This window comes from Vombatus ursinus, unplaced genomic scaffold (genome assembly GCF_900497805.2).
Source record: "Vombatus ursinus unplaced genomic scaffold, bare-nosed wombat genome assembly UNPS02009173.1, whole genome shotgun sequence".
NCBI classification, from domain to species: Eukaryota; Metazoa; Chordata; class Mammalia; order Diprotodontia; family Vombatidae; genus Vombatus; species Vombatus ursinus.
The window spans coordinates 6,917,008-6,945,002 of record NW_020948951.1 but is presented as its reverse complement, the minus strand read 5'-3'; the positions used below and the strand labels follow the sequence as shown (position 1 = coordinate 6,945,002).

Genomic DNA, 27,995 nt, shown 5'->3' with positions numbered 1-27,995 from the left:
CCTTCCTTCCTTCCTTCCTTCCTTCCTTCCTTCCTTCCTTCCTTCCTCCTTCTTTCTTCCCTCCCTCCCTCCCTCCCTCCCTCTCTTCCCACAGTCTTACCCCACTTACCCTACAGTCTAGAAAAAAGAACTTTAAATCACTGACCAATAGCTGCAGAGACTGGCTTTCCCCACCTTAGAAAGAACACCTGAACCATCACTCCTGAGGAAGAAAAGACATTTCTAATTCATCGACTGTGGATGCTTCCTCCCTCCTCTTCCCCAGGGTTCTGTCCTCAGCCTTCCTCACTTGACTTTCCCTCCCCAAGCAACTTCATTGGAAGCTCTTGGCTTCCATTTTCACCTATGGACAGATCAACCTCAGGTTTATATATTCAGCCCCCACCTCTTCTCTGAGCATTCCCTCTATCCAACCTTAAGCTCAGACTGGTTCTCTCCATTTGCACTGTCCTGAGTACCCTTGTCCCTTGAGTCCCTTGGCTCAAAGACCCAAGCAATCAGGTTCTGGTTGGCAAAAACAGGTCTTCGGGGCTTCAGGACCCCTGCCCTTGGGAGAGGCCCTTAGAGGACAGGCAGGGCTGAGGAGAGGGGGATGCTTGACCCTAAACTTGCCCAGCAGCTGATATTTGTTCATTGGTCAAGAGGGGAAGACTGCTCAGAAGTCTAGCTCAGGCATTATTGTTGCCTTCTTGACCTCCTGGCTGGGGATCACGGGTGGTTCGACTTCCTCTGCCACGGCGGCCTCCTGAGCAGCTCGCCAGGCTTCTTGTTGGGCCACCCAATCCATATTGGCCCAACGGTCCTCCAGAAGGCTGGACCTGTTGCCTCCCACCACCTCATCGACCTGGTCTATCAGTTCCTGTGGGGTACAGGGCCGTTCCACTATTAAGGGTGAAAAGGGCCCCACCAGCCAGGGCAGGGGGATGCTCTGTAGGACAAAATCCAGGAGCTCGTCCACGGTCGTGTGGGCCTGCGCCATGTGGCCCCGGCCCTTTGCCAGAACTGCCAGCGGCAGATCATGGAAGGAGCGGGCGGCTGAGAAGGCCTGATGCAGCTCCTCCACACTCTGCTGGACCTCCAGCACCTTTGCTTGGACGGCCGGTGGCAACCCCTGCACGCTAGCTGCCAGCGTCTCACATGTGGCCTGTAGCTCCTGAGTTAGGTCTCGGGACAGGTCCAGAGTCTGCGATTCTACCTGGAGAAAGAAACAAGAACTTGGCTAGGTGTCACAAAAAGTCCCAGGAGGGAATTAGTCCAAAATATATGTAAATAGGAATATATACTACCCCCTCTTAGACATGTTATCATCCAGTCTCTACTTAAAGATGTCTAGTGATGGGAAACTCACCATCCTCTCGAGGCAACTCATTCCACTTTGGGTCAGTTCTCATTGTTAAAGCATCTTTCCTTTGGTTGAGCAGAAATCTGCCCCTCGGCATTCGCTGTCTCCCCCTACGTTATTCCTAATTAGCCTTTTATCCCCCTTCCACACAATGTCAGGTGTGGCATTATCTCCTCCCTCCTCTTCCTCTTCATACTCCCTTCCCCAGGCTGAACGTTCCCTGTTGTTTCATGGAGTCCTCACTAGGGCCTAGCCTTCAGTTTCAGCTAACTATAATAATGAAAGCTAGCATTTGTACAGTGCTTGAAAGTTTGCAAAAAGCACTTTACACATGACTTCATGTCATCCTCACAACCACCAGGGATGGGAGGCAGGGGTATTATTATCCCTATTTTACAGATGAGGAGACTGAGGCTGACGCAGGTTAAGTGACTTGCCCAGGGTCACACAATTAGTAAGTATTGAACTCAGGTCTTCCTGATTCCAAGTCCATTAATTCCAGTGGTATCAATCTCAGATAAAAACAGAGGCACTAATTCATACATAAAGGATCCCGATTGACTGCATATTGACTAATTTTAAACTATAATGCTATCTATGTTTTTATTTTATATTTTATTTTGTTAAATATTTTATTTAATATTTTTATTTGGTTAAATATTTCCCAATTCCATTTTAATCTGGTTCAGGCTTTGCTGGGGAGTCCTACTGACTGTCCCCAGGCAGCATGTGGGTTCCACCCCTCTGTAATATATAGCTGCCTGTCTGCATAGCATTCTGGTTACTGTCCTCTCATTGTGTTTCAGATTGTCAATGTGGTTCTTGCAGTGTGGTGCCCAGCGTGGAACACAGCTCTTCAGATAGCATTTGCACAGGGGAGAGGACATCTCCTATTCTGGACGCTTCTGCCCCAGTACAGCCACAGACCACATTAGCTACTCTGCTGGCTGTAGCTCACACTATAGACTGATGGGGAGCAGGCAATGTGCTAAGATGCCCAGATCTCTCTAACTTAAATTGCTCTTTAGTCATACTTCCTCCCCATCCTAAACTTGTATTGATGATTTTTTTCTTTCTTTCTTTTTTTTTTTTTTGCAAGGCAATTGGGGTTAAGTGACTTGCCCAGAGATACTACTGATGATTTTTTGAACTCAAGGGTAGGACTTCACATTGACTCATTAGATTTCCTCTTTTGTCCCCCTGCCTACCTCACTCCCAAGCCTGTCCCACTCAATATTTGGAAAGGGCTGTACTTATGGATAACTCATCCCCCTTCATTTTTTCTATTGGAAGTCCTCTCTGGACCAATTCACCATTCTGTTTCCTTGATAGAAATGCACCTGGATCAGGTGGAGATAACATTAAAAGAGAGGAATTCTCATCTGCTCTGCTGCTATCTCCTAAGGATCATGGGACCTTTCCATTTGACTTAATGCTGAAAACTCCCCAAAGTATTGTCTCCCCGAGTAGAGTGTGAATTTCATGAGGGCAGGGACTGTCTGAGTTTTCCGTTTGTATCTCTGACACTTAGCAAAGTGCTTTGCACACAGTAAGTGCTTAATAAATGCTTCATTCATTTTTTCAGTGTTGATGAGGATGATGAATCATTGAGAGGTTCTGGTTCTCCTCCCACCCCCAGAGTATGGACATTCCTCAAGGCTCTGTCTAGGCCTCTTCTCTTTCTCATCCTATTGCTTAAATTATAAAATATTTCTATGCAATTGATTTCCAAATCTATATTTCTAACTTCACCCTCTTCCCAGGCCTCTGATCTCTACATTTCCAAATATTATTAAATAAGTAACTGTATATTGCACTTCATAAATGTAACCCATGTACCCTTCCTCATTTATCCTTAAAACAACCTTCTGCGGTAGATACTATTGGTATTATGAGCCTCTAGGTGGCGCTGCAAGTGGATAGGTAAGAGCACCAGGCCTGGAGTCACCTCATCTTCCTGAATTCAAATCCTGCCTCAGACACTTACTAGCTGTGTGACCCTAGGCAAGTCATTTAACCCCGTTTGCCCCAGTTCGTCATCTGTAAAAAATGAGATGGGGAAGGAAATGGCAAACAGCTTTGGTATTTTTGCCACGAAAACCGCAAAATGGGTCATGAAGAGTCAGATATGACTGAACAGCAGCAACTATTGTTATTATCTCCATCTTATAGATTAGGAAACTGAGGCTCGGGGAGATTAAGTGATTTGTTCATTTTATTTGAAACAAAGTCTCTCCTGACTCCAGACCCAGGGTTATATACTAGCTGTATAATCTCAGGAAAGTTGTTTTTTTATCTCCACAGGCCTTAGTTTCCTCCTATATAAAATAAAGTATATTATTTATTTTAATATAATAATATATTATTATGGATTTTAATGTAATATATTTTATTATTATAATATAATATTATATAACATATTATATTACATAATTATATTATTAATGTAATATATTATATATTTTAACATAATAAGAAGTTGGAGTAAATGGCCTCTCAAATCTGTTCCCTCTTCATCATTCCCTCTGCAACCGTCCTAGTTTAGATCCTTAACCCCTCTCACCTGGACTACTGTAACAGTCTCCCTGCCTGTAGTTTTGCCCTTGCCAACCTGCCTTCCATAGACCCCATTCATTTTCCTAAAGCAAAGGTCTCAGCTGGTCACTCTCTGGCTCAAGAATCTTTAATGGCTCCCTACTGCCTAGAGGATTAGCTAAAGACTTAATTTGATGTACGAGGCCCTTCGTAATCTGGCTCCAAACTGACTTTCTAGCCATATTTTTCCTTCCTCCCCTTCACACACTCAGTGTTCCAACCAAAGTGGACTAAAGAGATATTCCTTGAATTCCATCTGCTGCCTTCTGCCTCCATGCATTCTTACAGCTATAACTGTAACTGTACAGGCTATAACTAAGGATTGGGGCCTGGGGCTTTGCCAAATTTAGGAGCACTGGATTTTTTCTCTGTACAGAAACAGAGCTTGGCACCTGGTTAGCAAGACTTACTAGTTAGAATAGAAAATGACCAGATGCCATGCTGGCTAAGGTTCTTCCCTGAGCCTCCACTGAGGTGGTGTCCCTAGCAGCTATGTTTCTTTCAGTCCCAATCTGCTCTGCACCCCCCAGCTATGACCCATTCACCTCTGCTCAGCTGCTTGTTCTGGGCTTGATTTCATCTCCTTTTATGAAATCCCTAGATATATATATATATATATATATATATATATATATATATATGTATATATGGCTCTGTTCCTATGCCTTGAACAAGCCTCTTTCCTTAACTCATTACTCACAGCGTTTTGTCTGGACCTTCCCTCTACCTCTATCACATTATGCCTTTTTTCACATACCTTTGTGTACTTGTCTTAGCCTCCCTACCATGAGCTCCTTGAAAGCCGGAGACTGGATCATATTTTTTGTCTACCTGATAAATACTTGCTGAATAGAACTCCACTGTCCTGTATTCCCAACAGAAAGAGCACCAGGTTATCCCACTGCCAGGTTTGAAGCTGTGCTATGAGAAATTCTAGAAAGTCTAGTCCTCGGGGTGGGTCCACTGCTGATCCTCTTGGGCATGATGGGGTTCACCACAATGTAGCGTCTGTGACTCCTGGTCACTTCTCACTCTCTTATCTTCACGTCTCCCTATGTTTCTCAGTTGTTTACAAACACTCCCACATCTCCCTCATCCTTAAAAATTCTCACTTGATCTTGACATCCCTGATAGCTTATCATCCTATACCTTTTTTCCTTTTTGACTGGGTAAACTCCTCGATAAAGCCATCTATCTGGGCGCTTCCACTTCGTCTCTTCTCATTCTATCTAAATCCTCTGCATTCTGGCTTCTGATCTCATCATTCAACAGAAATTACTCTTTCCAAATTTACCAATATCTTCATTGTCAAATCAAATGGTCTTGACACCTCTGTAGCGTTTCCCCACATTGATTGTGATTTTCTCTTGGATGTGCTCTCCTCTCTAATTTTTATGACACTGCGCTCTTTCTCTTGGTTTTCCTCTTATCTGTCCAACCGAATCTTCCTCAGTTTCCTTTGCTGGTTCTTCATCCATGTCAAGTCCACTAACTATGGGTAATCCCTAAGGCTCTTTCCTGGTCTCTTTTCCTTACTATCTCAGTAATGTCATTAGTTTTTTGTGAATTCAGTGATCCTTTCTATACAAAAGATTTCCAGACCTATAAACTCAGCTCCAGCCTCTCTTCTGAGTTATATCACCTGAGTCATACATCACCAATTGCTTTTTTGGACATCTGTAACTGGATGTCCCATAGGCAGGGAAGATGTCAAATAAATGAAGACAGTCCCAGACCTCATGCAGATTGCAGTTTAATAAATCTTAAGATCATAAGATTTAGGGCAGAAAAGGAACTCTAATCTAACCCCCTCATTTGATAGTTAAGGAAACAGGCCTGGGGAATTTGAGTGACTTGCTCAAACAGCCAAGTCATGAGCCTAACTCAGATCTTCTGCCTCCAAGTTGTGGTCCTTTAGCTACCCCTGGTTGCCTTGCGTGGATATGGCATTCTCTACAAGTTAATTTACCTCTTGTTCAGTCGTTTAAATTGTGTCTGACTCCTCTCGACCCCGTTTGGGGTTTTCTTGGCAAAAATACTGGAGTGGTTTGCCATTTCCTTCTCCAGCTCATTTTACAGATGAGAAAACTGAGGCACAGAGCAGTTACGTGACTTGCCCAGGGTCACACAGCTAATAAGTGTCTGAGGTCATTTGAACTCAGGACTTCTTGACTCCAGTCCAACATTCTACCCACTGTGCCACCTAGTTGTCTTAGGTAGGGAAAATGAGTCACCCTAGTTGGGCCAGGAATCTTCCTGTCCCACTCCCACTTCCAGGCAGGTACCCTGGCAGTGGTCATGGCCTGGATAGGGCCCCTGAACCCCATTACCTGGCTCTGGTGGCATTCTTTATCCTGGTGACTCCAGTCTTGCCACAGCTGCTTCAGCCTTCCCTGCCCACCCTGGAAGTTGTGATTGGAGCCATGCTTCATATGGTGAATCTGTTTCAAGGGAGAGGGGGTGAAGGGCGAAGGGGAGTGAGAACCAGGACTAGGGCCCCGCATTTGGGGGTCAAGGAGTCAAAGGTGGGTGCTGGGTGTTGTTGTACCCAAGGGAGGGACCTATCTGTAGCTCTGCCTCTAGGAAACCTTCCCTGAGAACTCTTCCCAAAAGGAATGGTTCTTTTTTCCCTTCCTGGAGGCTGAATCCTCTGACCCGTATTGCCTACTTGAGCTGAATGGATCACATTTGGCTAAGTAAGTTACTGTACCCATCCTGGTACAGTTGTAAGGTGTGTTGGGGTATGGGAGGGAAAATGGAAAAGCAGTCCTCCAAATACCTCAAAGTGTTATCTGTGGGAATTTCAGGTTCCTACCTCTCATTCCCAGAAAGGTGAGCTCTCTGAGGGCAAGGCCTGAGTTTCTTCTTTCTGCTTCCCCTAAACTCTCTAAGGACAAGGCTCTAGGAGTGTTTCTTTTCCTTAACCTGGCATTCAAAGCCCTTCACAATATGGCCGGTCAGTATTCTCCATGATACACACTATATTTCCACCAAACTGGACTAAAGCTTGAAGTCCTCCCCCAACCCTCCACCCCCAATCCTGGCTGAGTGAGCATGGGGCCAACCTCTAGGGAGCCCAAAGGAGGGCCAGGATTTGGAGAACAGATGTAAGGCTGGGGAGGGTATTGTAGGCCAGGCAATGATGTGAGCAAAAATTCAGAGGTAAGAATGAGCCAGGCCGGGTTAAAGTGATATGTGAATGTCATGACAGATGAAAAGTATAGATGAAAATATTGTAAGTATAGTATAAAATATAGATGAAAAGTAGCTTGGGGATAGGAGGTGAAAGACTTAAGGGCCAGGGAACATTGAATGCCAACCTAGAGAAAAAAGAAGGCAGATCCAGGCATAGATTTATACTTATTCAGAGTGAGGAGGGGGACATGAGTTTCAGGGGTCAGGAAAAGCATCCTCATCTCCCCAGTCTGTTCCTCAGGCCAGACGTTCCTTTTTAAGAAGACCTAAACATTTCCTCCCTCATCAGAGCTGAGGCTTAGGGGGACCCTAGGAATGACATTTACTCCATTAGATTGTGGGCTTCCTGAGGGCAGGGACTGTCTTTTCCCTTTCTTTGTATCTCCAGTGTTTACTTAACATGGTGGCTGGTACATAGTAGGTGCTTAATAAATATTTATTGACTGACTCTGGCAGGATAAGAAGGAGCTCAGAGACCTTTCTGAGAGCAGCTTTGAGAAGGATCATAGGAACAAGAGCTGAAAAGGCCCTTAGAAATCGCCTAGTCTAACCAATTTACAGATGGGCCCAGAGAGATACATGGGTATTAAAATTAGGGAGGAAAGAACAGGAGGTCGTAGGGACGTGAAGTGGGGCAAACAGGTTTCATTTTGCTACTGCCCTCACTGTGTGGGGGTGAGCAGCTTTGGAGGACCAGGCATCATGAGGAGAGGAGAGTCTTACCATCTCCAGAGTATCATGTAGCTGGGTGAAAGATTCCTGGGCCTGGTGCTTTTTCTGGCGGAGTCTGCCCAGTGAGTGCTGGTATACCCGCTGTTGGAGTCGAGATGACAGCGAGCCCAGCCGTACAAAGTAGCTTGTTCCATGCTGGTCTTCCCCTGGGGCCAGGGCCCCACCTTCAGCTGCTGCGGCAGCCAGCTCATCTGTGGCCCAGAAAAAGTGTGGTTTAGGGATGCCCGCTCTGGGATGGGCACTCTAACCAATACTCCTTAACCCCCTTGTAAACCATGGGAGTTGACTAAGCCCTTGGTATGGGGGAGGGAGAAGGTAGCACAGGTGAGGTTGGAGAAATGATAGTAATGGTGATTAGAACTATCTGAAAGGGTCTTCAGCAATCACCTAGGCCAGTAGGGTCACCTAGGCCAGTGGGGTCACCTGGGCCAGTGGCATCAAACTCAGAAACAGGGGCCACTAAGCTGAACATAAGGATCCCTGCAGGCCACAAATAGACTTAGAAAACCATGCATTCATATTATCTATGTTCTACTGCATTTGATTTATTTTGTTAAATATTTCTGAATCACATTTTAATATAGTTTGGTTATACTAGGGAGTGTTGTAGCAGCAATGCTGGTCCTAGGCTTTGTGTTGGATTTAGCCAACTCTCTCATTTTACATATGGAGAAACTGAGGTCCGAAAAGAACAGTGACTTGCTCAGAGTTACAGTTAGGTAATGACAGAGCTGAGATGTGAACCCAGGCCCTCTATCTCTTACTCCACTGATCTTTCCACTTGTACCATACATCTAACCTTAGCGCTCGTGCTCCCACTGTTACCCCCAAACTCTAACATAAATCTTCTTCAGACAAGCTGGATCCTCACTATTTTCTCCAGAGATGGCCTGCTTATTCCCACTTCCAAGCCTTTGCTCATGCTGCTATCACTGTGTGTGTTTCCTCCTTCCTTTTGTAAACTGCTTGACTCTGAGATTTGATAAGCCTATGATTCTGAAAGGCTTTCCTGTTAACCTCCTCAGTTAGTCTTCACACCACTAGTGGGAGGGAATTTAAACAGGGATTATCTCCCCTTCTCAAAAAAGAAACAGCAGGTGAAGACAGAAGAAGGGGCTTGCCTGAAGTCATATATCAAGTTAGAGCCTGGACTAGAACCCAAGTTTCCTGCCTCCCAGCCCAGATTCTTCCCTCTGCACTATATTTCCATCTCTTCTCAGACTCCTACGATCTTCTTCTTCTTCTTTTCCATCCCGCAACCTCATTTTACAGATGAGGAAACTGAGGCCCAGAGAGAAATGACTTGCTCAGGATCATGCAAGAAGCTAGTGCCACAGCTAGGATTAGAACCATTTTCTATGGGTTCTATACCCATTTCTAGCCTCATTTTTAGCCTTTTCCACTGCACTGCACAGCATTTCTTTCTTGAGTCAAAGGACCTGGATTCATATCTGACCTCTGATGGTTACTACTTATTCAATATTTGATAAGCTATTTAATTTACCTGGGGCCAATTTCCTCGTCTATAAAATGAGAGGGTTGGACTAGACGTCCTCTGAGGTCCCTTCCACTCCAGATCTGGGATCCTGGGATTGAAAGAGATCCCTCAGGGTCACTGAGGAATAAGAGGAAATGGAGACTTCCTATGCCATCCCATGCACGTTCAGGTTGCCCATCTGGCCCTGGCCTCATTCTATCCCTCAGGGGGCCAGAGCTCTGACTATTTACGGAACATGGTTGAGTCCTTTGTTAGGAACCAAGAAACCAGTTTTTGATCTTGGGCAAGTCACTTCCCCCTCCTTTAGACTCAGTTTCCCTGCTTGTAAAAAGAGAGTGTTGAGCTAGAGGGTTCTTCAGGTCCCTTCTGGCTCTGACAGCATATTCTAATATCCTATGCTCCAAGGTTCTAGAGTTTTCATAATTCTATGATTCAGTGATTTGAAGGTCCTATGAGCTCAGTGGAAAGAGCACTGAATGTAACACTGGGGGACGTAGGTTCACGTCCTGGCTCCAATAATTACTAGCTGTGTGACCCTGAGGAAATCATTCTACTTCTCCGCGTCAGATTCCTTATCTGTAAAATGAAGAGAAAGATGGCAGTACTACCTACCTCATAGATATGCCATGAGGATCGAATGAAATAATGTGGGCCAAGCAATGATGATAGCTTGTGTTTATAAGGCACCCTAAAGCTTACAAAGGGCTTTCTTCATGAGCACCCTGTGGTAAGGGAGTATAAATAGTATTGTTCTCATTTTACAGATGGGGAAACAGAGGCATTGAGGGGTCAGGGGACGTGACCTGCCTAGTATCAGACAGTGCTGGATCCAGCCCAGGTCATTGTCATTATTATTATTGCTTCTGCCTGACCATTTCCAAGTCGTGTACTGAAGGGTGGGGTGGAATTAGCCCAGGCTGGGATCTCACCAAGTTCCTCATCAGTCATGGGTAGGAAGTGATCCATAAGTTCTTCAGACTTGCCCAGCATGGCATCCACACCATTGGTCACCATCTGTCCCATGCCCATGACTGTGTCTACCCCACTGGTTACAACCGAACGAGTCAAATCCACACTCCATCGCCGACCTTTCTGGGCCAGGCCCACCACTCCCGTTACACTGCTGGTTACCGCGTCCTTGGCCGATGTCACCACCTTGTGAGGAGAGCCGTGCTTGAGATCCTGTCAGACCCTGGGAACTCAGAGTCTCTCCTTCCTCTCTCCACTACTGCTGGACCTGCAGGCTATTCTACTCCCTTCTCTGGATTTTTGACTAGAAACCAAGATTCCTTCTCTGTTAGCCCCTGCCAGTCCCTACTAGCCCGTAACTCCCTCCCTCTTTCTTCAATTCCAAGATCTCCAGGGTCACAGGATTTAGAGGTCTAAGGGACTTTAAGATCATTTAGCCCACCCTGCAGATGAAGAAAACAAGGGTCAGGGAAGTCCAGTGGCTTGCCAAAATCATACAGGTAATGTGGTTAAATAGGAGAAACTGGGTCTGCATCCAGATCTGATTCAAAATCCAGGGGGCTTTCTGCCCTCTGCTTTGATACCTCTACTTCAAAATTCTGGGCTGTGAGTTAGGACTCCTGACTTTCTTTCCTTATAAGTCCTGGCAATTCATTGCCCACCCTCACCACTCCCCAAGCCTCTAGCATCTTCTTATTCTTGCATTAAATCCCAAAGTTACAAGTCAAGACTCCCATTTCTAGCTCTTGTGTGCTATGGGACCTCAGAGAAATCACTTGCCTTCTCTTCCCCATCTCCTAAATGGGGGAAGTGACTCTTCCACCTTTCCCCCTTATGCATATTAGCAAAATTAATTTGTGTTTGTTTTCAGTGGGTAACAGTGGCACTTCTCTGAAGCCTAGCCCCAGAGCAGGCTGCAGGAGAATGGGGTTTAGTCTCAAGCTCTCCTCAGCACAAGGATTCCTCATTCCCTGCTCCATCATCATGGGAGCCTCCCGCATCTTGTCTTCATACCCTGCCCTCTCTTGTGTCCCACCTTTCCTGCTCGGTACAACACCTCCCAACGTGTCCCAGCATACCTCCTGAGAGGGTTGCCGGAGGAAGGGCAACTTCTCCTCCAGCTTGTCCAGGCCCTTGCAGGCATATGTGTTCACTGAAGTAACTGGAGAGACAGACACATACACTCAGGGAAAGACATGTACCAAGCCACGCACATTCATAGAGCTGGAATGAGGGCAGGGTAGCTGTAGATTTTACAAGAATTTAGAGGAAAACGCCTGTGCTCCTTTGGCAGTTAGAAACAACTGAGCTTAGCATCTAGTTTTAAAAAAAAAACCAATTGGTTAAAATTAATAGTTATCAGGTAACAACATCCTCTCTAACGCACCCTGCTGCCCCTTGTGTCCTGGAGCCCAAGATCTCTTTTTGTCCACAAGGGGGTAGTCTTTTCCCCTTCCCTTGCAATGGAGTGATCTTTAAAGTGTTGATTAGGGGTGGGAGTGGGGGGTGGTGGTGGTTGTATACACCTGTAATCCCTATTATTGGGGAGGCTGAGGCTGGTGGGTGGATGGGAACTTGGGAGTTCTGAGCTGCAGTGAGCTAAACTGTTTGGGTGTATGCACTAAGGCTGCCACCAGGATGGGTAGTCCCCAGGAGTGGGGGTCACTAGCCCTTTTCAGGAAGGGCAACAGGCCAGTTCAGAAACAGAGTTGTTCAAAGCTCCAGGTTCATCAATAATGGCACGGAGCATGTGAATAGCCACTGCATTATACCCATTCTTGGTGAAAAAAGGAAACCTAGTCTCAAAAAAGAAAAAGAACAGAAAAGAAGAGAAAGAAAAAGAAAGGAAAAACAAAGAAAGCTGATTGCAAGGCATGTGTCTTGCCACTTGTCTCCAGGGACAAAGAAGGCTAGGCACAACTCTGTTTAAAGAGTCAGAAAGAGAAGAGACAAAGAGACAAACACTTTCCTTGCACACACTGAGAAACTGAGATGTGGACTCAGAGTTGGAGAAGGAAGTGGAGGCAGACAGAAAGACATAAGAAGTAAATTCTAAGGATGTCTCTGAGCACTAATTCTGAATCACTGACTCTGCTCATAATGACATTGACCCACTTTTCTTTTCTGCTTCAGCTCCCCAAGCTTGGGCTCTACAAATGAAAAAAGTCATAGCAAGACTGGAAGAATTGATAACACGTCTATTACAGAATCCCCTGGTGAGTTTGACCTGTTTAGGCTGGAAAGGACCTTAAAAGATCATCCAGCCCAACCCCTTTTTTCTATAGATGAAGAGGGAACCAGCCCAGAGAAGGGAAGGAACTTACAGGTGATTAGACCTCGGATTTTGAACTTGGCTCTTGTGAATCCAGATGCAGTACTCAGGCAGCTGGTGGTACAGAGGAGAGAGCCCCTGGAGTCAGGAGGAACTAACTTCAAAATCTGGCCTCAGATACTTACTAGCTGTGTGACTTTGGCCAAGTCATTTAAGAACCTCTGTTTGCCTCAGTTTCCTCAAATGTAAAAAACAGCACCTATCTCTCAGGGTTGTTGCGAGGTAATATTGGTAAAGTGCTTAGCACGGTGACTGGTACTTAGTAGGTACTTAATAAATGCTTGGTTTTTTTTTCTTCACTGCCCCACAAAGTTGATATTTGAGCAGTGAAATGATGACCAATAATTCATAGATACAATGAAATTATATCTTTTGAATTAGTTCCAGGGTGAACTGCCCCAAAAGAGATGTCATTGCACACAGCAGACCTATCTAGTCTCAAAATTACCTTTCTAATTCACAAATTGACCATGTCATTTTCCTGCTCAAAAAATCGTTTGCCTGAGTTCAAGTTCCTCCTCCAACTTGGCAGACTGAGTAGGGAATGGCCAGAAGACAGAGGGACGAAGGAACAGGCAGGAGAAGTAGAATCTGACACAGAGTAGATACTTAAATGTTTGTCAAGTTTAAATCGGCACAGAGAAAGATTTGTAGTTTAAAAAAAGAGACAGAGACAGATGCACAGAGACTCCAAGAGACATACAGAGTCTGAAAGACAAGAGATGCACAGTCCCTCTAGGGAATGGGGTGAGCTGAGGTGCTGGGACTTTCTGGGCTGGTGAAGCCTGGGCGGTAGGTACTTAGGGAGCCAGTTATGCTTCGGGAGATGCTCCAGGGGGCGCTCCGAGCTGCGGCTGAGGTTGGACCCTCACAGCCTCCCCCTCCCACAGGGCCTGACTCTGAAGGTCACTGCAAATGCCAAGGTGATGTCTACTTCTCACTCAAACTAGGTTGAAGGTCACCTGTGAGCAGTAAACAGCTGCCTGATGGGGCCCCACAGGGGTACCGGGAGTCTATTCCTCCAGGAGCCCCTTTCCTCCTCACCTCAGCTGGGGGTCCCCCCAGCCCCACCCCACTCTTGGTCCCAGCTGCCTCTCACAGGGAATATTCATGCCTGGATGGCCAGGAGGGCCCTGTCTCCTAGGCCAGTGAACAGGGGATCGAGCTATATGAGGGCAGCTCAGGGGAATGAATTGTGGCAGCCAGGTCTGAGGTCTGAGTAGAAAGAAAGGAGGCAGGGATTTGGATGTGCCAGAAAGATGGGCAGAACCTGAGTGTGCACACAAGTGTGGAAGTGAGCAGGCCAGCAGGTGTCTGAGTATGGGGGGTGGAGATGAGGAAGAGAGGCAGAGAAAGGAGGAGAAAAGGGGAGAGGGAAAGGGAGAAAGGGGGAGAGTAGGAGAGGAGGAAAGGAGGAGATGAGGGAGAGTAGGAGGAAGAAAGGAAGGAAACAGACCTTGTTCTGGGGGGTCCTGAGTAGCCAATGCTTAGGCACAGAAAGCTGGCACCCCTAAGGTCAGTGGGAGAAGGAGAGGAGAGGGCTGAGGGAGGCTGTCAAACTCCAGAGAGACCCCCAGAGAAAAGTGGGATAGGTCAGTGGCCAGGAGGAGCCCTGATTCCAGGACACTTACTCTGTGGCTCCAGCAGGCTGAGGATGGGCTGGGCCCCTCTGGCGGCTCTGGTGGTTAGGCCCTGAAGGCTGCGCTCAGCCAGTCCACACAGAGAATTCAGATATGGGTGGTTCTCCTTCACAGAGCTGTATAGGGCCAATGCCCTGGCATAGGTTGTGCTGACCAGAGGCAGACTGGCCACTCTACTCATCAGGTTCTGAGGGGAGGAGGCAGGGCTGTCAGAGGCGCAGAGCTCCAGCACCACACTTCCCCAGATGCTGAAAACAAGCAACTCACTCACCCCCACCCCCAACCCCACCCCAGGCAGGGCAGGGGCTTTGAAGACCCTGTTTGGTAGAATAAGAGCAGGTCACTCTAAGTGAGAAGGGAGAAAGGAAGAAAGAAGCCATTATTAAGTATGTGCTAAGTGCTTTACAAATATCTCATTTGATAGGGAAACTAGAGCTCATCCTGCCAAGGAGGATGGAGAGAGAAGCCGCTCCAGCTTTACTGCCAGATCCTGGCAGTAATCTGGCCTTCACTTACCTTAGCCTGGGCCTGGGACTGCTGCTTCTCCTCCACTGGGGCAGGACCGAGCTGTTGTTCCTCTTCTGACATGGTGGCCAAGAAGTCATCCTGGGAGATGAGAGGTAGGGTGGAAGGGGTTGGTACTGAGTGGTGAGATCATCTTCATTGCTCCTATGCACTGAACAGTTTCCTTCCTGGACCCCCTGCCTTTTAACCTTAAACTCCATGGTCAAGTCCAAATCATGTCCCTGAAGAAGTCCCAGCTGGGAATCAAGAGATTCCCTGAGACCTAGTCTCAGCTCTGCCTCTGACTCACTGTGCATGACAATGGGCAAGCTCCTTCTTTCTGGATCTTGGTCTCCTCTAAAAAATGGGGTTAATCATCTTTACTCCACTTATAGAGACTGACTAGGAAAATGCTTTGTAAGGTATGGGGCTCATCAATTGAATTTTAGATCCTGTTTATTTGAAAAAAGGATTTGGAGGAAGCTCCATATTAAATGTGATCTAACTTGGCTCAGAGCTCTGAACTCATAGATAGAGAGAGCCCCCAGTCTGCTCTTACTAGAGTGAGAGAGACTGCATACAGAACCCAGGAGGAAAAATGCTAAGGTTTTACTTGGAGGTTGGGATGAGTTCTCTGTTGGGAATGGAGAGGTGGGGGATGAAATAGAGTGGGAGAGGTTGAGAGGGAGGCCCAGAGAGACTGACAGCCAGTCAGAGGCAAGGCTTGACTTGACCCCAGAGGTACTGACTTCTAGTCCAGGGATCTCTCCATTGTATCCTACTGTCTTCTCAGGTTGGGACAGGATGTTGAGTGATGTCTTGGAGAGTGGTACCCCAAGGTATTTCCCAGAGACCACTGGCCCAGAGTTCCTTTAGAGTCCCAGGAAATGCAAAGGATATCCAGTAGCCTTGGAGCTTCCAAGAATCAGGCCTACTCAGTGTCAGGAGGCAGTTTGTGGCTTCTTGGTGAGGGAAAACTGGAAGTTGGTAGCTGGACAACTGTCCATGGGCACTGCACCTCCCTCACTCCTTGGTCCTTAGCTCAGGAAACCAGCCATCCCAGTAATGAGAGGACATTGGAAGAGACAAGAGGGGAGAGAGGAGATGGGAGGTCTGGATAAGATAGTCTAGGGTGGGGAGAGAGGTCAGCAGATGTGAGGCAAGGTAAGGGGAAGAGGCAAGAGGAGTTGGGTTTATTGGATCTAGGATTTACAGCTGGAAGGAATCTCAGGCAGCAGCAAGTCCAACTTTATCATTTTATGTATGAAAAAGCACAGCTCTGACAGTTTGTGATTTGCCCAAGGTCATCATCTGGAAAGTAGCAGAATCATAATTTGAACCCAGGTCCTCTGACTCCAAATCCTGGACTCTGGTAGAGGAGGGGTACTAGACTTATTTTTTTTGGGGGGGGAGGCAATCAGGGTTAAGTGACTTGCCCAGGGTCACACAGCTAATGTCTGAGACTGGATTTGAACTCAGGTTCTGTTGACTCCAGGGCCAGTGCTTTATTCACTGTGCCACCTAGTTGCCCCAAGAGGTGTTCTAGGGGGAGGTAGGGGACTAAGGAAAAGGTAGCTAGAGACAGGCCAGGAGATAGAGGGATAAGGGATGGGGAAGTCGATGGGGAAGGAATGTGGAAAGCAGGTAGAAGAGCTTGGGGACAGGGGAAGAGAGATCATACATTGAGAACTAGAGGGGACCTCCGAATCAATTCTTCCCTCTATCCTTCCACTTTACAAGTGAGGAAACTGAGGCTTAGGAAGGTTAAGTGGCCTTGGGCTCACAAAGGTAGCAAGTATCAAAAATGGGATTGGATTCTGGGTTCTCTCACTCCCAGGCTAGGGCTCTTTCCACTGTACCACACTGCCTCTAAGCACAAGGGGGAGGCCGGTGTGGGGAAGGGCTAGTCACCCCAGCAGTCTCTTGAGGGCTTCCTGGGGGCGAGAATCACTGGGGCTCTGATCTTTGCCTTATCTCCCCCCTTCCCCTTTGCTGGGTGCACTAGCTTAGTGGTCTCCTCTTCTTTGGCAAGGGTCCAACTGGGTTTCCCGGGTCAGCCAAGTGGGCCAAGGGCCGGTTGGCTGGGCCACCTACTCACACCGCCTCCCCTGCCCCGGAGATTCCCCAAGCCCTCTGCCCAGGCACTCGCGCCCCACCCCCCGCTCCCCAAGGCTCCCTAAAATTCCATCCTTTCTCTCCCTGCACTGCCACGGTAAGCCCTGCCAAACCGTACCCCTCCGGGACTCGCTCGGAGTACTCGTTGGATCTAGTACCTGCCGGGCGCCCCCTGAGGGATCTCCGACTTCCATCTCGGCTGTCAGGAGGTCAGCTGGGTACTTCTGCAGCTTCGTCTCCCCCGCTGCCCCCACCTCTGCTGGACCCCAGACTCAGTTCCCCAGAGCGTCGCGCGCTTTGCCAGCCTTATAGGGACTCCCTCCTGGGACACCCTACCCACTCCCACCTCCTTCCAGCCCAAGGACAGCAAGGGGTGAGGGCGGAGCCCCATGGCCTGGCCAATCGGGAGGATAGGAGTGTGGGCGGGGTTGATTCCTTCCCAACGCCCCCAGCTCCCAGCTACTGGCCTGGCTGGCCCTTAGCCTTCAGTTAACCCTCCCGCTAGTCCTTGGGACAGCCAGAGAAATGGGGCAAGGTGTGGAGAGCTCCTTTTCGGGGGTTCACTGAGGAGACTGTCGTCGAAGTTTCCAGATTCTCCTTTCCTATTCTCCCCTTTCAGGGACCGACTGGAAGGGGGAATGGGGCCGAGAGTGGGGTCGAGGGTCTCCCGGAGTTACATAGCATGCAACTGTGATAGGATTCGAACTTGAAACTCTGGTCACAGCCCTAGTCGGAGCTAGCCCCGGGGTTATCTTGGCAATGGGGCAGTAGGGACGCAGAATCCCGTGGGATTATCCCTCCTACGCTGCACTCCCCTCCGACCTGCCCTGCCCCCTCCTCCGCCCTTCCCGAGAGAGAGGGGAAGACAGGTTACAACAACTAGATTCAGTTCCTGATTGAGGTTCCCCCCTTCCGCCCCTTCCGCTCCCTTTGCCTTAGCACCGGGATGTTTTCATGGAAACTGCACTCTTCTTCCCTCCCTCCCGCCCCCCACAATGATTCTAAGGATAGAAGTTTTGAGGGGATGTTGGGACAGCCTCCGGGACGCATAGGTCTCCTCCACACTGCACCTGGGAGTCAGGATTGCAGGCAATTCCTAAGAAAATTTTTGTCTGGCTCTTTCCCTCTTTTCTTTTCCCTCCCTTTCCCTTTTTCTGTTTTCTGCTAGTTCTCTTCGTATTTTCCTTCGGAATCTCTGTGCTCATTGTTCCTCCTCTTCAATCTGATACTCTATCCGGGGAAAATGATTCACCCGAGTAAGGTTCTGGACTAGAGTGAGTTTCTGAAACACTATTGGGCTTGGCTAGCTCAGTAGTCCTTGGGCCCTATCGGGTGAAGGTAGAGCTGGAAGGGCCACCCTGTGATTGGCAGGCTCAGATGACCCAGCAAAGTCATTAGACCTTTGCTACAGGTCACCCTAGAGGGTGTCTGAGTTTGGCCTCTGTGCATGTGTTGGAGGGGAAGGAAGAATCTGGCTTAGGCCTGGAGGCCTCTGTTCTCCCTGGCCCTAGAATCCCACAGTGTTGACTTGCCTTCTGTACAGATGCAATTCAAGGGGTGTCCTGAGCCACACAAGGCCCCTTCTGCTTCTCTCCTGGTCTGCTCTGACTATGAAGTTTCTATCCATTTAGCCAACAACTTTGTCTCTGCAAAGTCCGTGATCTAAGCTATAGCTCTACCCTGCTCTATTATTTATTGTATGACTTCGGGTAAGTCACTTAACCTCTCAGCCTCATTTCCCTTATCTTTAAAAGTAAGGAGGCAGTGTTATTAAAAGGACAGAAAACTGGCCTTGGAGCCGGAAGACCTGAGTTCGAGTCCATTTCTGACATCTACAGGTTGTGTGACCATGGCGGTGTCTTTTATGCTATCAGGGTCTCAGGCAATTTCCTAAAACTATAATTTGCAGTAAAAGGGTTGACCCTATCCCTATATTAGATGATCTCAATGATTGCTTCCAGCTTTAAATCCTATGGTCTCTGGGAGGTGGAGCACCTTAGGACAGAGAAGGGACTCAGGGTTTGGTACCCAAGCTCATCCATATGGGAGAATGGGAAGATAGATGGGACCTTGTAGAGACCAAACCAGGGGGGGCACCCTGAAATGGGGCACTGAATGGCTGGGTCGGGTTGGGGGAGCAATCATATACTGACAGAACTACAAAGTTTGAGAATTGGGCCATCTAATCCAAATCATAATTGCAAAGGAATCCTCACTAGAACATACTGGAGAGTGATCAGCTAGCCTCTGCTTGAAGACCTCCAAGGAGATGAAGCCTACCCCCTTTAAAGGAAGCCCAACCTGCTTGTGGACAGCTCTAATGGTTAGGAAGCCCTTTCTGACACTGAGCTTAAACTGAACACTTTGCAACGTCTACCCAGACGAGCATAATCCTTCTTGCATATGACGGCTCTTCAGATACTTGAACACAGCCGTCATATTTCCCCTGTCCTTTCTTCTCAAGGCTAAACCTCCTGAATTTCTTCAATTGATCCTCATATGACAACTCTTTAAAGCCCTTCAGCATCTTGGTTGTCTTTCTCTGGACACTTGCTCGCTTACTAATGTTCTTCTCAAACTGTGGTCCTCAGAACTGAACCCAATGCTCCCGGATGAGATCTGAGGAGGGTGGAGAACAGTGGGATTATCACCTCCCTATTCCTGGAGGCTCTTCCCCTCTTAATGCACCCCAGGACTGACTTAGCTTTTTTCAGCTGCCACAACACCCTGCTGACCCATATTGTGCTTGCAGTCCACTGAAACCTCCAGCTCTTTTTTTTGGACAAACCTTTCTACATCTTATGCTTGTGAAGTTGTTTTCTTTCTACCCCAATAATGACATCTATTCGACAGGCTTGAACACTGTGCCATAGCTAGTAAAATGAAATTCAATATTTTGCATGTGGGCACAAAAAAATTCAAGGCCATGAATTTAAGATGGGGAATCATGGGTAGATGGCAGTTATTTCAGAAGGGATCTGGGAGTTTAGTGAACTGCAAACTCCATGTGAGTCAGCAGGGTGATGTGGCAGCCAAAAAGACTAATGCAATTTACATTAGGAAGGGCATAGCTTCCAGGAATAGGGAGGTGATAATCCCATTCTCTTGACAGACCTCATCTTGAGTATTGAGTTCAGTTCTGGGCCTCACAATTTAGGAAAGATATTGATAACCTGGCGAATGTCCAGAGGAGGGCAGCCAGGGTGGTGAAAGTCCTTGAGTCCATGACAAATGGAGATTTGTGGAAGGAACTGGACATGGTTAGCCTGGAGAAGAGAAAGCTGTGGAGCGGAACCAGGAAGCTAGCTGTGTTCAAGTATTTTAAGCATTAAATGATTAATTAAATTATTACATATTTTGTCATGTGGAAGAGGAATTAGACTTGTTCTGTTTGACCCCAGAGGATAGAGTAATGAGTGGAAATTGGGAAAAAGCAAATTTAAGCTCTATATCAGAAAAATTCCCTAACAATTGTTGTTTTTTGGTTGTTTCAGTTGTGTCTAACTCTTTGTGACCCCATTTGGGATTTTCTTGGCAAAAATACTGGAGTGATTTGCCATTTCCTTCTCCAGCTCACTTTACAGATGAGGAAACTGAGGCAAACAGGGGTAAGTGGCTTGGCCAGGGTCACACAGCTGAGGCTGGATTTGAACTCAGGTCTTCCTGATTCCAAACCCAGTGCTCTACACACTGCACTACCTAGCTGTCCCTTCAATTAGAGTTGTCCGAAAGTGGAATGTCTTGCTTTGAGAGATGGTGGGTTCCTCCTCATTGGAGGTCTTGAAACAGAGGCCAGGTATGTTATAATGGGGATCTTTCTCATGTGGGCTGGGTTAGATGGTTGCTGAGGTTCTTTCTAGCTCTACAATTCTGTGGTTCTGTAATTATATATTTATCATTGAATTTTATTTTATTAGGTTCAGCCCTGCCGCTCCAGTCTGTCAAGATCTTTTGGGATCCTGAGTGTCATCAAGTGTGCTAGCTCTCCCTCCCAGCTTTGTGGGATCTGCAGATTTGGTGAGCATACTGCCTACGTCTTTAACTAAGTCACTGATAGCAATGTTCAACAGCACAGAATCAAACACAAGTCCTTGGCATCCTCCACTGGAGACTTGTCACCTTAGCAATGAACCATCAACAAGTCTTAGAGTCTGGCCATCCAAATGAATTGTATGGTTGCTTAGTGCCCATGTTCCATGTAATTCCCAAGAATGGCATGAGATATTTTATCAAAAGCTTTGCTAAAATCTATGTTAAAAGAAATCTACAGCATTATCCTTATCTACCAGTGTAGAAATCCCATCAAAAAAGGAAATGAGGCTTGCCTTGATGAAGCCAGGCTCTTAGTAGTTATTTCTTCATTTTCTAGATGTTTGCCAAGAAGCTCTTTAAGGAGCCATTCCAGGATTCTCCCAGGAATCTCTATCACAAAGACTGACCTTTAGCTTTCAGACTCTTTTCTCTTCCCTTTCTTGAAAATTGGGACATTGGTTCTTTCTCTGACTTAGTTGTACTTCTTCTGTTTTACCATGATCTTTCAGATGTCACTGCAAATGGCTTATCAATCATACACAGCCGTCATTTTAGCACCTAAGAATGTAGTTATTAAGGACCAGGTGACTTGAACTCATCATGGACAACCAGGTGGCCTGTTAAGATCTCCTTACTTAGGTAAGCCATGGTACTTAGCCCTTAGCCATTTTTGTTCTGCTGTTTACCATGCAAAGGTCATTCTTCTTGGCAAAGAAAACAAACAGAAGGAAAAGAAGAATCAAGCTGATCTTTCTTTTCTCAGTTGTTAGTCCTATCCACCCCAAGAAAAGGTACTATTTTTTCTTTTGTAAGGGTGGAGTTGAAAGCACTCTATCCCCAGACTTAGCCTTAACTCAATGAGAACCCATATTAATCCATCAATCACAGACTTTAGGCTAAATGTGAAGTCTTTGAAAGCCATTTGATGAAACAAAATGACTCCAGAGGGAAGTCTGTTCCAATTGGCTAAGAGATTTCTTTCTTTTTTCTTTTTTTTAATAGTTAATTTATTTATTTTTAGTTTTCAACATTTACTTCCATAAGATTTTGAGTTTTAAATTTTACCCCCTCTTGCTTCTTCCCCACCCCCCAAAACAGCATACAATCTGACATAGGTTCTACATATACATTCGTGTTAAGCATATTTTCCCATTAGTCATGATGTAAAGAACAATCAGAATTAATGGGAGGAACCACAAGAATGAAGCAATAAAATAAAACAACAAAGGAAAAGGAGAGCAAATAGTATGCTTCCATCTGCATTCAGACTCCACAGTTCTTTCTCTGGATGTGGATAGCAATTTTCATCATGAGTCTTTTGGAGTTGTCTTAGATTCTTGCATTGCTGTGAAGGGCCAAGTCTATCAAAGTCAGTCATCCCATGATGTGGCTGTTACTGTGTACAATGTTCTCCTGGTTCTGCTCATTTCACTCTGCATCAGTTCATGTAAGTCTTTCCAAGTTTTTTTGAAGTCTGCCTGCTCATCATTTCTTATAGCATAATAGTATTTCTTTACATTCATATACCACAACGTATTTAGCTATTCCCCAACTGATGGGCATAACTTCAATTTCCAGTTCTTTGCTACCACAAAAAGAGCTGCTATAAATATTTTTTGTACATGTGGGTCCTTTTCCCATTTTTATGATCTCTTTGGGATACAGACCTAGAAGTGATATTTCTGGGTCAAAGGGTATGTACAATTTTATAGCCCTTTGGGCATAGTTCCAAATTGGTCTCCCAAATGGTTGGATCATTTCACAACTCCAACAACAATGTATTATTGTTAAGAGATTTCTTTATCCCCCGTGGATCCTGTATAAAAACATGGAGTTAGCTAGGATTTCTTTTTCTTTTAAATAAACTTATTTATGGCATTAATTAAAACTTTTTTTAGTTCTGAATTCTCTCTCTCCCTTCTTCCCCATTCCCCACCCATTTTATTTATTATTTATTTTTATTTTTTATTTTTTACTTTTTAATAGTATTTTCTTTTTTCCATTTACATGTACAGACAAATTTTAACTTTCACTTAAAAAATTTTAGGTTCCAAATTTTTTCCCTTCCTCCCTCACCTCCCCCATCCCTAAGACAGTAAGCAATTTGAGATAGGTTTTATATATATATTCATATATATATATATATAAATCATGTAAAACATATTTCCATATTAGTCATGTTGTGAAAGAAGAAACAGATCAAAAGAAAAGAAAAACCATGACAAAATAAAGAAAGTGAAAAGAATATGCTTTGATCTGTGTTCAGACTGTATCAGATCTTTCTCCGGGATGTGGATAGCATTTTTCCTCGTGAGTCCTTTGGAATTGTGTTGGATCATTGTATTGCTGAGAATAGCTAAGTCATTCATAGTCAATCACCATACAGTGTTGCTATTACTGTGTACAATGTTCTCCTAGTCAAGCAATATGATATCAATTATGTATGTGAAATCATGCAAAACATATTTCCATATTATCCATGTTGTAAAAAAAAGAAATATTTAAAAAGTGAAAAAATGATACCTCAATCTGCACTCGGAGTTCACCAGTTCTCTCTTTAGAGGTGGGTAGCATTTTTTATCATGAGTCCTTTGGAGTTGTCTTAGGTGATTATTGTTCAGAGTAGCTGAGTCTTTCACAGTTTATCACTGTGACAATGTTGCTGTTACTATGTACAATGTTCTCCTGGTTCTGCTCACTTCACTTTGCATCAGTTTATATAAATCTTCCCAAGTTTTTCTGAGAGCATCCTGCTCATCATTTCTTATAGCACAATAGTATTCCATCGCAATCATATACTACGACTTGTTCAGCAATTCCCCAATTGATGGGCATCCCTTCAATTTCTAGGTCTTTGTAACCACAAAAAGAGTTACCTAGGACTTCAAGTTCCAGGGAGTACAAGCCAAGAGATAAAGAAAGCCATTGTGGTATTCTAGCTAATCTTCCTGTGAAGGAATGAACTTGGGAGCAGGAGTGGGAAAGAGAAGCCTTAGTTTTGGCATTCTAACTAGGTCTCACCCCTTTGGCTGTAGGAGGACTCTGTAAGCTTCAAATGGTCTGGAGAATGGTGAACTTCCTGTTGGTGTCCTAGGAGCATCTTTGGACCAGCTGATGACGTTGTTTGTACTGGGAGCAAAAGACACACTGAACATAGAATCATTTTAAGATTCCACAAGTTGCTTAGTAAAGAAGTGACATCATGCCTAAGAGGAACTTCTTGAGCACACCCATGAGTGGGAGAATGATTTCCAGCATCAGGAGCTAGGAGTTACCCCTTTGCCACAGGTGCTTTCTAAGCCTGGGCCACTTTCCCCTGGGCTCTATATGTACATATGGGAGGGTGTGTCATAGACTTCTGGGGAGATGTTTTGTACCAACTGTGGTTAAACTGGATGATCTTAGTAAATGTTCCTTTCTAAAAGGTACTTAAAGCTGGCTGACTAGACTGATTCAACTGATAGTCTTGAGGGGAAGTACGCCAGTGTGGGCTAAAGGTGACAGCATTAAAATATTACCCCTGACTCCTCAGGGTCAACCTATATCCTTTGGAGAAATATACAGCCTTCCTCTGGAACCTAAATCCCATCTGTGAGAGTGGGATTTGAGATAAGGATTCTCAGAACTTATGCAGACTATCCTTTGATCTTCATTTTCTTCTCAATGTTGCTAAAAACAAAAATAAACCGCTCTTCTTTGTGGTCCTTAGCTTTCCTCATTAGCCTCAGCTATTTCTTAGCTTTACTACTCCTGATGCTGTCTTTTTTTCTTGGTAGGACCATGACATATCTTGGAGCAACTAGGTGGTGTAGTAGATGAAGTGGTTAGCTTGGAGTCAGGAACTCATCTTCCTGAGTTCAAATCTGGCCTCAGATACTTACTAGTGTGTGACCCTGGGCAATTCACTTAACCCTATTTGCCTTAGTTTCCTCATCTGTAAAATGAGCTGGAGAAGGAAATGGCAAACCACTCCAGTATCTTTGCCAAGAATATCCCAGATGGGGTCACAAAGAGTTAGACATGACCAAAAAACAATGACGACAGATACTTGTATTCATGTTCTATTACCTGATCATGCTTCCATCTTCTGTACATTTCTGTTTCTATCTAAGGTGGGGAAAAGAGCATTGGTCTGGAAGTCAGAAAACCTCAGTTCTAAACCTGGTTCCACTCCCAAGTAACTTTATGACATTAGAGAAGTCCTCTCTAAGCCTCAGTTTTCACTTCTGTGATATGGGCATGATGCCTACTGTACCTATACTACAGAATATTAGGATTAAGGTAAAATCAGATATTAGTTGTTGAAAGCACAGGCAGAGCCAAGATGATGGAGAAGCAGGAAGATATGCAGAGAGCTCCCCCCACTCCCATAACTCCTCCAAACAGATCTAGAAAACAAACCAGATCAAATACTGATTGGGAAAACCAAGAAAAAAAATCACAGAGTCATTTTTTTAGCCCAAGTCTATAGAGAGACAGACAGAGAGGTCTGAAGACATTGGCAATGAGTTTTGGCCAGGACTATGCAGTGAGGGACATTCTAGCCCAGGGAGAGGGTTGTGCATCATGGTAAGAAGCGGTCCCAGATGGAGCAGAGATGGGCCTGAACGTGGGTAGGGTACAGTAAGATGTGCCAACCTGCAACTCTGATGTTCACTACTCCATTCTGGGTCACTTATCTAGGGTGAACTGAAGAGGGTACTTGGGCCTAGCAATGACATTCCAGGGTAAGAAGCAGTCACAGGTCCTATGCTGTGTACCAAGAAAGATGCGAGTTCAGCAGCAAACAGCACTTATGAAGTTCAGACCTCATGAGTGGGTCTAGCTAAGGATGCACACAAATGTTTATAGCGGTTCCTTTTACAGAGGTAAAGAACTGGAAACTGAGGGAGTGCCCATCCACTGGGGAATGGCTGAACAAGTTTTAGTATATGAATGTGATGGAATGCTATTATGCTGTAAAAAATGATGAAGGGGATGGTTTTGGAGATTTCTGGGAAAACTTGTGTGAACTGATACATAGTAAAGTGAGCAGAATCAGGAAAACAATTTATACAATGACAACAATGTTGTAAAGACAAATAACTTTGAAAGACTTAGAAACTCTGATCAGCAAAATGACCAACCACATTTCCAGAGGACTCATGATGAAATGTTACCCTTTTCCTGAAGGAAGGATGAAGTACTTGGAGTGCAGATTTTTTTTTTTTGATGTGGTCAATGCAGAAATTTGTTTTCTTTGACCATACATGCTTGTAAGAGGGATTTTGTTTTTGTTATTCAAATGTTGGTGGGATGGGAGAGAAAGAAAGAGTATTTTTAATTTAAAAAAGTAACCCAAGTTAGTTCATGAGTTCCCTGTGCATCTACATAGGTGTCTTCAGGCAAATCCCATTTTTTTCTCCTAATTGGAATTATTTCCCTTTTTGCCTCTAGAATTTTATTCTTGTGCGTTTCACATTCATCCTGGACTGATCTCTTTTGAGCCATTTGAGTCCATGGGAGATCCTAACTATCTTCATCTGAATCTTTTGAAACCTGCTTTCCAAAAATCTATAGTTAATGTCAGACTATACTTGTGTTTCCTCTCAATTATAAATCCTAGGAAGGAATAGTCTCTTCCCCCAACAGAATGCCACACTTGGAAGAGACTTTAGAACATAGGACATAGAACATTAGAGCTGGAAGAGACCTTAGAATTGAGGTCAGAGCTGGAAGGGGCATTAAAACATCCAGCACAGACTATTGGAGCCATCAAGCAGAGCTTGAATGCAAGTTACGTGTTGGTGAGAGCATCTTTCTTCAGATAAGAGTTGGATGAGATGGACTTTGGAGATCCCTTCCTGTCTGACAATAATTCTGGACCATAAAGCAGAATGTCAGAGCTGGAAGAAACTTTAGAAATCATCTGATTGGCTCCACTCATTTTGTAGATAGGGACGTTGGGATCAGAGAATTATTTCCCCTAGGGTTGAAGCTCTACCATCTCTCCTTTTCCTGTGGTTCTGCAGTCCTCAGTCTCCAGAAACACAATGCGGGATTGTGGAAAAAAATGCTAGACTTGGAGTCAGGAGGCTTTCACTTGAATCTCACCTAGAATACTCAACTAGCTATGTGATCACAGGCAAATTATTTAATTTCTCCAAAAGTCAATTTCATTATCTGTAAAATGGGATAATAGTAACATTGGTACTTATTTCATGGGGTTGGTGTGAGGATTAGAGATAAGGTGTGTCAAAGGCTTTGTCAAAATAGGACCTTAGGTTTAGAACAGGAAGGGACCTCAGAGGCTAGCTGTTTCAACCCTCTCCTTTTACAAATGAGAAAATTGAGACCAAGAGAGATAAAACAACAGGTGATAAAGGGAGTGAGCATCAGAGATGGGATTTGAAAGGTCTTCTGACCCCTGAGACAGTGACCTTTCCCCCTTGCCACACTGCTTCCCAAAATAATAATGGCATTTATATAAAGGTTCACAAAGACTTTACAAACACCATCTCATTTTGTCCTGACCACAACCACGGAAGTTAAATACCATTATTATTCTCATTTTACAGATGATGAAACTGAGGCAGACAGTAATTAAATGATTTGCCCAGGGTCACAAAGGTAGTAGTGTTTGAGGATAAATTTAAACTGTGGTCTTCCTAATTACAGGTTCAACTTTCAACACCGCACCACCCAGCTGCCCAAAGCACTTTGTAAGTGTCATTCCTCCGAGGTATTGAGAAAATCATATAGGATCATAGATTTAGAGAAAGGAAACTTAGAGGTCATCTAGTCCTGCCTCTTACAGATGAGGAAACTGAGGCCCAGAGTGGTTAAATGAGTTGTCCAAGGTTGTAATTTGTAGAGGCAAGATTTGAATCCAGGTCCTCTGTCTATCTGTCCATCTCTGTTTCTGTTTGTCTCTTTCTGTTCTTGCCTCTATCTCTGTCTCTGTGTCCCTTTCCCCACTTCTTTCTCTCTTTGTCTCTATCTCTTTGTCTCTGTCTCCTCTGTCTCTGTCTCATTCTCTGTCTGTCTGTCTCTGTCTCTCTC

At 45.3% G+C, this 27,995-nt stretch overlaps 1 protein-coding gene across 1 annotated transcript; it reads right to left on the bottom strand.

The window, feature by feature from the left end:
* Positions 1-105: 105 nt before the first annotated feature.
* On the bottom strand, positions 106-17,241 carry PLIN5 (perilipin 5). The gene is made up of 8 exons (XM_027850988.1): positions 17,081-17,241; positions 14,820-14,909; positions 14,295-14,490; positions 11,411-11,493; positions 10,292-10,517; positions 7,856-8,055; positions 6,268-6,378; positions 106-1,195 (listed from the first exon to the last, which is right to left on the bottom strand). Exons 1-8 carry the CDS (start codon positions 17,114-17,116, stop codon positions 656-658), a joined length of 1,482 nt encoding a protein of 493 aa, XP_027706789.1. The 5' UTR covers positions 17,117-17,241; the 3' UTR covers positions 106-655.
* Positions 17,242-27,995: the final 10,754 nt, after the last annotated feature.